Source organism: Schistocerca piceifrons, chromosome 3, assembly GCF_021461385.2.
Source record: "Schistocerca piceifrons isolate TAMUIC-IGC-003096 chromosome 3, iqSchPice1.1, whole genome shotgun sequence".
Classification (NCBI taxonomy): domain Eukaryota; kingdom Metazoa; phylum Arthropoda; class Insecta; order Orthoptera; family Acrididae; genus Schistocerca; species Schistocerca piceifrons.
In genome coordinates this window covers 457,582,346-457,595,606 of record NC_060140.1, presented here as the reverse complement: position 1 = coordinate 457,595,606, position 13,261 = coordinate 457,582,346, and the positions used below count along the sequence as shown (strand labels likewise).

General features: G+C 39.1%; 1 protein-coding gene across 1 annotated transcript in view; it reads right to left on the bottom strand.

The window, feature by feature from the left end:
- LOC124789738 (juvenile hormone esterase-like) overlaps positions 1–3,319 on the bottom strand; it is a 127,358-nt gene extending 124,039 nt beyond the window's left edge. The window contains exon 1 of the mRNA XM_047257190.1: positions 3,194–3,319. Coding sequence (XP_047113146.1) covers positions 3,194–3,256 — 63 coding nt within the window. The 5' untranslated portion in view covers positions 3,257–3,319. The remainder of the gene's footprint in view (positions 1–3,193) is intronic.
- Between the last annotated feature and the right edge of the window lie 9,942 nt (positions 3,320–13,261).

Below are 13,261 nucleotides of genomic sequence, written 5' to 3'. Positions count from 1 at the left end.
TTTGTGGAAGGTGTCAGCGAGAAAATGTTACGTTGTTGTTGTTGTGGTCTTCAGTCCTGAGACTGGTTTGATGCACCTCTCCATGCTACCCTATCCTGTGCAAGCTTCTTCACCTCCCAGTACCTACTGCAACCTACATCCTTCTGAATCTGCTTAGTGTATACATCTCTTGGTCTCCCTCTACGATTTTCACCCTCCATGCTGCCCTCCAATGCTAAATTTGTGATCTCTTGATGCCTCAGAACATATCCTACTAACCGGTCCCTTCTTTTTGTCAAGTTGTGCCACAAGCTCCTCTTCTCCCCAGTTCTATTCAATACCTCCTCATTAGTTATGTTATCTAATCATCTAATCTTCACCATTCTTCTGTAGCACCACATTTCGAAAGCTTCTATTCTCTTCTGGTCCAAACTATTTATCGTCCATGTTTCATTTCCATGCATGGCTACACTCCATACAAATACTTTCAGAAACGACTTCCTGACACTTAAATCTATACTCGATATTAACAAATTTCTCTTCTTCAGAAAAGCTTTCCTTGCCATTACCAGTCCACATTTTATATTTTCTCTACTTCGACCATCATCAGTTATTTTGCTCCCCAAATAGCAAAACTCATTTACTACTTTAAGTGTCTCATTTCCTAATCTAATTCCCTCAGCATCACCCGACTTAATTCGACTACATTCCATTATCCTCGTTATGCTTTTGTTGATGTTCATCTTATATCCTCCTTTCAAGACACTGTCCATTCCGTTCAACTGCTCTTCCAAGTCCTTTGCTGTCTCTGACAGAATTACAATGCCATCGGCGAACCTCAAAGTTTTTATTTCTTCTCCATAGATTTTAATACTTACTCCGAATTTTTCTTTTGTTTCCTTTACTGCTTGCTTAATGTACAGATTGAATAACATCGGGTAGAGGCTACAACCCTGTCTCACTCCCTTCCCAATCACTGCTTTCCTTTCATGCCCCTCGACTCTTATAACTACCATTTGGTTTCTGTACAAATTGTAAATAGCCTTTCGCTCCCTGTATTTTACCCCTGTCACCTTTAGAATTTGAAAGAGAGTATTCCACTCAACATTGTCAAAAGCTTTCTCTAAGTCTACGAATGCTAGAAACGTAGGTTTGCCTTTCCTTAATCTTTCTTCTAAGATAAGTCGTAAGGTCAATATTTCCTCACGTGTTCCAATATTTCTACGGAATCCAAACTGATCTTCCCCGAGGTCGGCTTCAACTAGTTTTTCCATTCGTCTGTAAAGAATTCGTGTTAGTCTTTTGCAGCTGTGACTTATTAAACTGATAGTTCGGTAATTTTCACGTTTGTCAACACCTGCTTTCTTTGAGATTGGAATTATTATATTCTTCTTGAAGTCTGAGGGTATTTCGCCTGTCTCATACATCTTGCTCACCAGATGGTAGAGTTTTGTCGTTACTGGCTCTCCCAAGGCCGTCAGTAGTTTTAATGGAATGTTGTCTACTCTCGGGGCCTTGTTTCGACTCAGGTCTTTCAGTGCTCTGTCAAACTCTTCATGCAGTATCGTATCTAACATTTCATCTTCATCTACAAACTCTTCCATTTCCATAATATTGTCCTCAAGTACATCGCCCTTGTATAGACCTTCTCTATACTCCTTCCACCTTTCCGCTTTCCCTTCTTTGCTTAGAACTGGGTTTCCATCTGAGCTCTTGATATTCATACAAGTGGTTCTCTTTTCTCCAAAGGTCTCTTTAATTTTCCTGTAGGCAGTATCTATCTTACCCCTAGTGAGATGAGCCTCTACATCCTTACATTTGTCCTTTAGCCATCCCTGCTTAGCCATTTTGCACTTCCTGTCGATCTCATTTTTGAGACGTCTGTATTCCTTTTTTCCTGCTTCATTTACTGCATTTTTATATTTTCTCCTTTCATCAATTAAATTCAATATTTCTTCTGTTACTCAAGGATTTCTACTAGCCCTCGTCTTTTTACCTACTTGATACTCTGCTGCCTTCACTATTTCATCCCTCAGAGCTACCCATTCTTCTTCTACTGTGTTTCTTTCCCCCATTCCTGTCAATTGTTCCTTTATGCTCTATCTTGGCCACAATAATGCATTCACTATGCTGTTTGTAGTTGCTTACCCGCACTCCTATTTTTTTTATTCATTATTAAACCTACTCCTGCATTACCCCTATTTGATTTTGTATTTATAGCCCTGTATTCACCTGACCAAAAGTCTTGTTCCTCCTGCCACCGAACTTCACTTATTCCCGCTATATCTAACTTTAACCTATCCATTTCCCTTTTTAAATTTTCTAACCTACCTGCCCGATTAAGGGATCTGACATTCCACTCTCCGAACGCCAGTTTTCTTTTTCCTGATAATGACGTCCTCTTGAGTAGTCCCCGCCCAGAGATCCAAATGGTGGACTATTTTACCTCTGGAATATTTTACCCAAGAGGACGCCATCATCATTTAACAATACAGTAACGCTGCATGGCCTCGGGGAAAATTACGGCTGTAGTTTCCCCTTGCTTTCAGCCGTTCGCAGTACCAGCACAGCAAGGCCGTTTTGGTTAGTGTCACAAGGCCAGATCAGTCAATCATCCAGAATGTTGCCCCTGCAACTATTGAAAAGGCTGCTGCCCCTCTTCAGGAACCACACGTTTGTCTGGCCTCTCAACAGATACCCCTGCGTTGTGGTTGCACCTACGGTACGGCCATCTGTATCGCTGAGGCACGCAAGCCTCCCCACCAACGGTAAGGTCCATGGTTCATGGGGGGGAAATGTTATGTAAGGGTTTGAAATTATGTATAAAGTTTGTTGCCAGTCGCTAAGTGCTGGATGAATAAAGTATGGGTATTCGCGCCTTGTGGGCTACACTGCTTCTCCACCATCAACTCCACCCCTTTAATAGGTAAGCGGTTCACACCCCCACCATGATTCTTTCCAGATAGTAAGTGATATGTGTACCACGTTTGGTTGAAATCGGTCCAGTGGTTTAGGATCCGATGTAGAACATACATACATACAACATATACACATGTATACACGCTTATGTAGACCCATTTTTATAATTTGTATTATACTGTAGAGAGTACTATGTCGTATGATACTTTCAAAATTTTATAATACTTGGTTTCTGGACTTACGACGTCTGGAATGTTCCCATGATTCGAAGACAGAAGGTCCTCTTGTCCCTTACCTTTGCATAACAGTTAAGCAGAAGAAGCTGAAGAGCGAAGCAACTACAGAAGCAGTTTACCATCGTGGATTCGCCAGGGTCACGACAACGCTACTACTAGTGAGGATTAAGGGGACACCATCTATAAGGGTTTGCCACAGCTGGGGTAATATCTGCCAGCCTGCTAGAGGGCTGGAGACGTGCGTCATTATGTATTATTGGTTTGCGTCATTGTGTCCTATTAGTTCAGATGCTGCTATTGTCCGTAACTCGACGCCACTTAAAAGCATCTCTGTAACATGGGTTTGATCAAACCAACTCGTGAATCAAGGCCTTCGAAATGCGTCAGCAATGTGATATTTACTCAGTTGCTGCAACAGACACAAACAGGGCGGAAGAGTAAGTAAGTGATGTTTTGACGTTTTCGTCATAATCTCGTTGCAATTACGATGAAATGTTCACATGTTACTGGAGTTCTTGCTCCTGATTACCGTATGTAAAAGACGGTTCCTACATCCCATTACTCTAAATTCACTTTAAAAATACTCAGCCTGTTAAACCCTCGTCTTAGTATCGTTATTGTTAGCAACGGTCTGTGCTGGTATTTCTATGTTTTCCTAAGTACTGTAACGTTCTAAACGTAAAGTTCTTTTTAAAAAAATTAAATAATAAACTTTACGAATACATTAAATGAATGTCTGAACTGTGGAATGGATACAAAACTCGAATTGTCGTGTTGTGTGTTGAAAGTCCAAGTGATGTGCTTACTCTGTGTTATTGTTAGCGAAACTTTACAGAATCCGTTGGGCAATGCAACTCCCAATACCAATAACTAAATATAGTCACTGCAAAATACATTCAGCCCTTAGGCACTGAATCATCTGGCTCTGTTCAAAACAAATAAATTAAATTGTCTTACCTCTAAAGCAGCAACGGAGTAACGCGATACATTCTGGTCTCTCATAAAAAAATATGCATACGCTAACTACAGGCTCAGCAGTATGCAATGCTACCATAATACTTAAAATGCACTTGACTCTTTTGGCTGATAAACGAGAACATATAAAAAAATCCAACTTCTTTGAAAAATATATGACATGGGCTGGGAGGTGATTCTGATTACGTTGAATTACTAACTCACAGTTTTTTTTAGCAAAATTATAATGCAAGTTAAGTTTAGCTTTTCAAAAACATCCGACAATTGAAGTTACATTACACACAACTGATTCACAAACAATGCAATTAAAAAAGCAAGTATTATCTAACTTCATTAATCCAACATAAATGCAAAACATCAAATTACTCATAGCTCTGTTAACAAATCTTAAAGTCATTACAAAAATGAAATATCTAACTATGTCTTTTTTCACAAACAGTTTACGTACATTCTGGGGTTACTCAACAATTACAAGTTATCAACCAATTCATATGCACTAAAGCAAAAATCATAATTATTAAACATCTTTACCTTACTTGCCTGAAGACTTCTGCTTCCATTTTCAACAATATTGACATATCTACATTAATCTTACTCTTGGTGTCTTCACACAGCACACCACAGAAACTACTTACTCCATCGTCTTTCCCTCACACAGGTTCCTACAACTAAGCGCCATGCGCTCTCTTACTCCAACATCAGCAGTACAGTACCTTTGGCTCTGTGGTCGCGCACTGTCAGCGATCCAAATTATCGAGCCTGTCAGAGACATTCATTGTTTATAGTACACTACCTTCATTTTCATTTATTAATATTTTGATCTTACTCTGGTGCCACATACAAGTGCGCCCCAGTATACTCCTTTTACAATCCTCCAGTGGGGTTTAAGAAATTTGGTACATATTTGGAAGTACTTTGTACAAAAAATGTGTGGTAAGTTTATTTAATTGTATAACACCACTAAACTTGAAAGAATTGATAGTGGTCGGGTGCCCCAGTATAAACCACAATCTGGTTATAATATGAGTAAATTTTCTCGTAAACAAGGTTGCTGACAAATAAATCATGTAAAGCAGAATCAGTATACAATCCTAATCGTCAAGACAATGTTATAGTATTGGGCAAGGGAAAGGAAGAGTCATGGCTAAAGCCTAGGAGCATGTTGAAGTGACTTCGTCATAAAGTTCATATCTTTTTTTGTGCAGGTTCAACAACTAATAGTGACCCATGTGGATTGCATTCAGTGTACCAAGACATCTGAACTCTGTACTATTTTCCTCAGACATATGCAGAGACACAAGATGTACTCAGCAACAGTTTGCCAACAACCATAGTTGGCGATTACCATAATATCAGTAACGTGATGAACACCATCATCACTGCTCTTCACAGTAGAGATTCTTCTGAGCTTCAAACAACATATATAGTCACTTATGTTGAAGTATGAATATCAGTAGTAAATTGACCCAATACCATGAACAGAGGTAGGAGACTGGATAATGGAAGGTACAAAAAAGTAGCAAAGGTAAGGTAGTGGAATATGACCATTTCTACCTATGTCAGCTTGGAGTAATTTATCTGATCGAAAAAAATTTCAGTATCCTAATGAAAGTACAGATTGGATGAAGCAACAATGCTTGACATCAGAATGAATAGTGAAAATTTGAGGTGAACTCTGAATAAGATACCATCAATAAGTGTGGCATCAGACTGCCAATTAGACACAGAATAACCTAACATTACACAGAACATGATTGGTTCATAACATTATACTGTGGCTCTCAGTGGCATTGTACATGCAGTATTGTGCTATTATTACACAAGAAACGTAACAGGACGATCAGGAACTAAATGGCTCCAGGTGGCCATGTACTTAGAATACATGAAAATCTTAATAACTAGCACAATTGAATAGAAAAAAGTCCATCAGAGGCGTCAAGAGTCCTTTCTGCATACATAAATGCTGATCTTAATAGCTTTAAAATGTTACAGACATCATATTTATGTCTCAAAGTGGCCAAGTTTTACAAAGAAACAATTGCTGACCTTTATAACTAAAAAGTGACAAAATGTTCTTTGAGGCTCACAGTAGCCTGCTTTTACATGAAATAAATGCTGATCTTAAGAGCTAAAAGGTGACAAAAATCTTCTTTGAGGCTCACAGTGGCCTGGTTTTACATGAAATAAATGCTGACCTTAATAACTAAAAGATGACAGAAAACATGATTTTGGCTCAATGTGGCCTAGTTTTACATAGCATAAACATCAAAGCTTAGAAAGTACCATAAAATATTCTTTACCTATAACTTTTTATGGCACTCAGAGGCCTATGCATAATTCATAATGAATACATAACTCGAGATGGATTTTACAATAACAAATTGCATAAATAACAATATAAAAGTACTGCTCTGTATGATCTCTATGAATACCTATTAGACAAATAGAATCATAGAATCAAAGTACGGTACCATGTGAGTAAAGACACAATATTTATAGGTTGTGAAGCACCCTTGGGGCTTCATAAAACTATCTATTAAATTACGTATATCTCTAACAATGCACATATTTAAAGGGAAGGATATGGGAATACTTGATAAGGACAGTGTACTTTATCTGTAAAGAAAATGATTAAAAGTCAATCGTCATTTGTGTTGAGTTAAGAACTACTATTGCCAAAGTAAAGAAAAAATATGATTATGTGGCACATGGCAAGACAGATTTTCCTAGAAAGGACACAACTTACACAAAATACATATTAACATCACAGAATATCATTAAGAAAAATCATCAATATATCAATATGATCCTCATTATTGGAGTGCAGCTCTTGGCATGAACACTCATTAAACATCAACATTCCATAAAATTGGTGCAGCTCAAGGCATGTAAACTCATCTAACAATACTCTTATACCTAACACAAAATGCAGAGAAAAATATCCTTACTCCTAAATCTTTATAGTCAATCTGCCTAATTCACCTAGTACACCAAGAGGAAAATGTTTATAAAAGGCCTGCCAGGAAACAGTGTGAGAAGTGTCAATGGTGTTTAATTCCCTATAAGCTGCTTATGTCGTGCTTTCTATGTACTGCATTTCCTGCACTTTCATATGCTTCTGTTTATGAGCATTTGAATACAATGAGACTTTGGTACACTGGTTCTGCAAAATATGCAGAATGTATGGGTAAATGTTATGGACAAGTGTTGTAGGGTACATTGATGTCTTAAATCTAGATAGGTGAAAGCAAGTAAACTAGTGACATCAAGTACAAGAGATTTATATCACAATATAGCACAAGACTGGGCATAAATGAAACATGGCAACATTGTTGTTGTTGTTGTGGTCTTCAGTCCTGAGACTGGTTTGATGCAGCTCTCCATGCTACTCTATCCTGTGCAAGCTTTTTCATCTCCCAGTACCTACTGCAACCTACATCCTTCTGAATCTGCTTAGTGTATTCATCTCTTGGTCTCCCTCTACGATTTTTACCCTCCACGCTGCCCTCCAATACTAAATTGGTGATCCCTTGATGCCTCAGAACATGTCCTACCAACCGATCCCTTCTTCTGGTCAAGTTGTGCCACAAACTTCTCTTCTCCCCAATCCTATTCAATACTTCCTCATTAGTTATGTGATCTACCCATCTAATCTTCAGCATTCTTCTATAGCACCACATTTCGAAAGCTTCTATTCTCTTCTTGTCCAAACTATTTATCGTCCATGTTTCACTTCCATACATGGCTACACTCCATACGAATACTTTAAGAAATGACTTCCTGACACTTAAATCAATACTGGATGTTAACAAATTTCTCTTCTTCAGGAACGCTTTCCTTGCCATTGCCAGCCTACATTTTATATCCTCTCTACTTCGACCATCATCAGTTATTTTGCTCCCCAAATAGCAAAACTCCTTAACTACTTTAAGTGCCTCATTTCCTAATCTAATTCCCTCAGCATCACCCGACTTAATTAGACTACATTCCATTATCCATTATAAAGTAGAAAGACTGACTAACCTAACAAAAATGTTATAATAATTCATCAGAAAATAGCATCAATATCAGTAGTAATACTATCTTGCCTAGGGTGTGCAATAATGGCAAAGTGAAGTAGCATAGCATCATAAAATGGCACATTTCATGGTATCAGTAAATAAAATAGCGTCAGAAATAAATGAGCATAATATATATAGAGGCTATACACAAAAAGGGCACAAATTCTTATTGTGAAAAAATTGTTTGAGTTACTGGTTGCAACAGTCAGATCACCCAAGGGATGTGATCCGCTGGACACATGTCAAAGTAAATGGCGTCTCTTTTAGTTGTTGTTTTCACGCACATGCGTTTGAAAACAGAAGAATCAGCAAGGCCTAAGCTTACGATAATAGAACCGACCTGCAAGATTCTCCCTACCGGGCGCGTCACCACATAATAAAATGCTGAATAATCAAGGAAACTTGAAAACAAGGGACAAATAGAATTTATGTAAGCAATGGGAAAGGCGTCAGGTAAAAAGATCTGTGTTGCGTCATATTATTATATATACTCATATGTAAATCAGAATAAGCGTATATGAAAGCTGGCAATATAAATACATCTGTTAAAAATTTGGGAATTAGCATAGCTCCTGAAAAATAGCAAAAAAATATACCGATACGAACGGTGAAAAAATGAAAAGTTGTGGTATGTAATCATCTAAATTCTCTTTAGTCACGTGAAATAAACCAAAGCAAAAGTTATTCTATAAAGTGCTTGACATTGCTGGTGTGATGATTGCCTAGCGATTTTCTCGTTCGTAAAGTTTCAATGTGAACCACATTGGGATGGGGAAGATTACGTATCCAAAAGGTCCAGAATATAAAAGTTCAAATTTACTGCAACGACGCTTTCCTTTGTTTGACAGGTAGCGAGTGCGTACCAATACCATTGTCCTATGCGAAATTCCTGGAGGTTACTCGCCTGTTTTTGTTGACGTTTGCGGCGTTGTGCTGCCCGCTTCATATTGTTAAGTGTGATGTCTATAATTTCATGGTGACGTAATCTTCTTGCAGACAGAAAAGAAACAATTTCACTAATTTTATTAGGTGTATCTGTATTTTTCAACACCAGATGCGGGGAAAGCATGGTGAAGTCGTTTGGTACTGAACTGATGACGTCCTGAAAATCTGAAATGTGTTTGTCCCAATCAAAATGTTTTTAGTAACAGTAGATGCGACAAAGTCTTCCAATCTCTTTTATGATGCGCTCTGGTGGGTTGGAAGAAGCGTGGTATCTGAAAATAAAAATTGGTTGTAATATTTCTAGCTTGCAGTGTGAGTTTCCATATTACTGATCGATATTGCGGTCCATTGTCGGAGATTACCTTCTGAACATGTCCAACATGAGGCAAAAAAAGTTTAATGAAAGCGTTAGAAACAGTTGTAGCAGTGGCTTTTCGTAACGGAGTGAAAGATACAAATTTCGAAAATATAACAAAACCTTTACTAGTTCGCAGAATGGGCCCAAGTAGATCAACAGCAGCCATATGTCTTAATTTCATGGGTACAATGGGATACATAGGGGAAACGTGAGGTATTGTAGAATATTTAGCTTTTTGACAAATGTTGCCAAGTCGCCAAGACTCGTCGAATACGCTTTTCCACGTTTGTGAAATAGCAGTTCTGCCGCAGTATCAAAAAGCATTTGCAAGCACCATAATGGGGTAACTCAAGTGTTCTTCAGGTATGCAGAGAGTCCAGTTATCGCTGTCAGGGCGAGCGCAGCGAAACAGAATATTATTGTGCGGGGTGTAATAATTTCTGAATGTTGTCTGGTTCGTGTCACGCCAGGGATGTTTGTTCTCTTTCCAGATGTCGTCTTTGCTCTGCTCTCTGGCGATGTCTTTTAACGATGCTGAAATAAAATTTTCAAAAGCTACTTGTTTAATGTAGAGACGGCTGAAATTAGTTTGACAAATTAGCGGCGATTTCTGACCGGTTACCGCACAGTGAGCGAGAAAGCGCTTCTTCTACAGTATTCTGGATTTTTGGGATGTGGGCAATCGTAAAATCAAAATCCTGCAAATAAAGTTTCCAACGACTGAGTCAGTCATGTGTGAATTTAGCTGATAAAAGAAACTGAATAGCTCTGTGATCCTTGTATACTGTTATGTGTCTGCCGTACAGAAGTGACGAAATTTGGTGAAAGCCCAAACAACACATAACGCTTCGAGTTCGGTAATAGAATAATTTATTTCAGCCGATATGAGGCTGCGACTAGCAAACGCGATATTCTTCTTAATAGTTGTACCATTTTCTTCTATTTCCTGAAATACATGGACACCAAGAGCAGTCTTGGAACTGCCTGTAGCAAACGAAAAATTCTTTGTCGTATCATGATGTGATAGAAGAGGAGCGATAAGTAAAACCTTTTTCAGAGTGAGAAACTCGTAGTGTGCTCGGTCATCCCACGACCAGATAATGTTCTTACCAGTGAGATGACACAATCTAGGGGTATCTAGTGCAGAGCGGTGTATGAAGCGACGAAAAAAATTGATCAAATCGAGGATGCTGCGAAGTTGTTTTTTGGTAGACGGAATTGTAATGTCACGGATGGCTTGTAGTTTGTGGGGATCGGGCGTAATGCCGTCAGCTGAAATTACGTGACCCAGAAATTCAACGTAAATTGTAGTGGGGCGAAATTGAAGCGTCACCCATCCACCAGTGTCAGCCCAGTTTGCAGGTGAATATAAGTTTAATTTAGTTTTGTTTATTATTTTTCTTAATATTTTGTAATAGCTGTGAATTATCTAAAAGTTTTGTATTTTTTTATGTTTCATGTACGGAGAGGGCGGCGCAACGAACGGAGACAGCATCTTCGCTGCCGCGACCAGAGAGGAAATTGCTGGCCACTATGCGTCGCGGGTCGACAGCCAAAGAGCAACAGAAGATCCTGGAACCGAGTTGTTGCGTCGTGCTTCTAAAAATTAAAAATGAATTTTTTGTACTCTTTTTGTACAGCAATGACGTCATAGAGAGCTTAATCTTATTGAAAAGTCAGTCCTAGTTTGTCAACGGTCAAGTTCACATCTGTATGTGTAGGAAGCTAATAAAATAGTGGATGCTACTAAAGTTGAAACACGTGTTCTGAGGATTTATTTATGAAGAATTATGTGAATGGATTAATAATATATTTGACAAGATTATTGAATTCTGATAGCGTTCATCGAAACTTTGAATCTCAAAGGTTTATTCAATGTGTGATTCTGATATCGGTTAAATCAAGATAACGTGTGTCAATATAATTTCTGAGGAGAAACAAACGAAATTTAAATCAAAAAAGTTTACGCAAACCAATTGGCGCAAGTGATGTAATTCTTTGCATACGACTCAACTGACGTTTTACAGTTTCGTTCAAGAACCATTCTATGACAATTTAAAAAGAATATAAATCATTTTGAAGTTGGTTGTAACTGACGTAGGTGACGAAGTCTGCACATTGTCATATATCAAACGAAAATCTGTTATAAAAAACTTACGTCGTTACACTACACCGTGGCGACCTTAGAAACAGGACTTGTGTGCAACTAAGGCACACAGGTACGAAACAAAACATCAAGAGTCCTTCGGAAGTCAACGCGAGTTTTCGTGGAGCCTTCACCAGCCAGCGGCGACTTCGCGGGTGTGGGCATCTGACGGAGCGCAGCCAAGCAGTATGGTCACGCAGTTGTTCCACGAGAAGGCGCATCTGTTGGGCAGCAGCCGAACGCTGCAAACCCCGACAACCTTTTTTCTCCCTAAACTAATAGGCCCAGTACGTCAGCTGCGGGGCGTTCCTCCGGCTGGTATTAGAGGTGTTGCTGAGGGCTTCGCCTGTCTACGGCGGTGCCGGGCGTGGTTGCAGCCAGTGACGTCTCCGGTTCGACTCAGCGTCCTGCCGGTTGCGGGAGCGGGGTCGCAGCATCTCAGCGGCTGCATAGACGGCTGTTACATCTGCAGCCCATAGCAGCACATTGATCATCGAGAACTACAAATTACAATATTAGTGTCCGGTGAGTTTGTTTCAAGTTGGAAGTGGAGTGTTGTACATAGGGAGTGTGCTTTTACAGGATTGTTGATTACAAGTCTGCGTGTGTAACTAGTTAATATCTTACAATAATGTCGGGAAGTGAAATGTCAGACGAAGAGCAGTCTATGTCCGATAGGAGCATGAGATCCCTTTTTAGGACGATCGCTAAATTGAAACAGGAATTAAAACAGTCTAATGAAGAATCTATTACTAGATTAAAACAGTCTAACGACGAATCTACGGCTAGGTTAAAAGAGGAACTTAAAGGGGAGCTAACAAAATCGACAGACAGGTTACAGGAACATCTTCATGAAACCAGTCGAGAATTAAGTGATAAAATAGAGGCTTCTAAAGTTGAAATGCAGGAAAAATTAGTAGGACTTAGTAATAAGATTGCGGATAATTGTAAAAGGATAGAAGAACATATCCAGGAATCGCGTGAGGAAAAAGCTCGCATGCGAAACGATATTACTGACTTAACCGAGAGACTAGATAGTGTCAATATCTTAGTTGTAAATGAAATACAGAAAAATAACGATATTTTACGAGATGAATTTTCTATGCAAACAGAAACTGTTCGTAGAGAATTATTGGAATCTATTAAAGAGGTCTCTACCAAACCTGTAGAGATTTCTTCAATAGATAATACAGAATTAGAGACATTAAGGGGCTCCGGAACGCTGGTGTGATTGTCGATTGTTTCATGTTTATTTACTCTGTTGTTATCTCGAAAATATTCGTAATTAATTATGTTTCTTGAGTCTCTGTTTTGTTGAAGTACACTCCTGGAAATTGAAATAAGAACACCGTGAATTCATTGTCCCAGGAAGGGGAAACTTTATTGACACATTCCTGGGGTCAGATACATCACATGATCACACTGACAGAACCACAGGCACATAGACACAGGCAACAGAGCATGCACAATGTCGGCACTAGTACAGTGTATATCCACCTTTCGCAGCAATGCAGGCTGCTATTCTCCCATGGAGACGATCGTAGAGATGCTGGATGTAGTCCTGTGGAACGGCTTGCCATGCCATTTCCACCTGGCGCCTCAGTTGGACCAGCGTTCGTGCTGGACGTGCAGACCGCGTGAG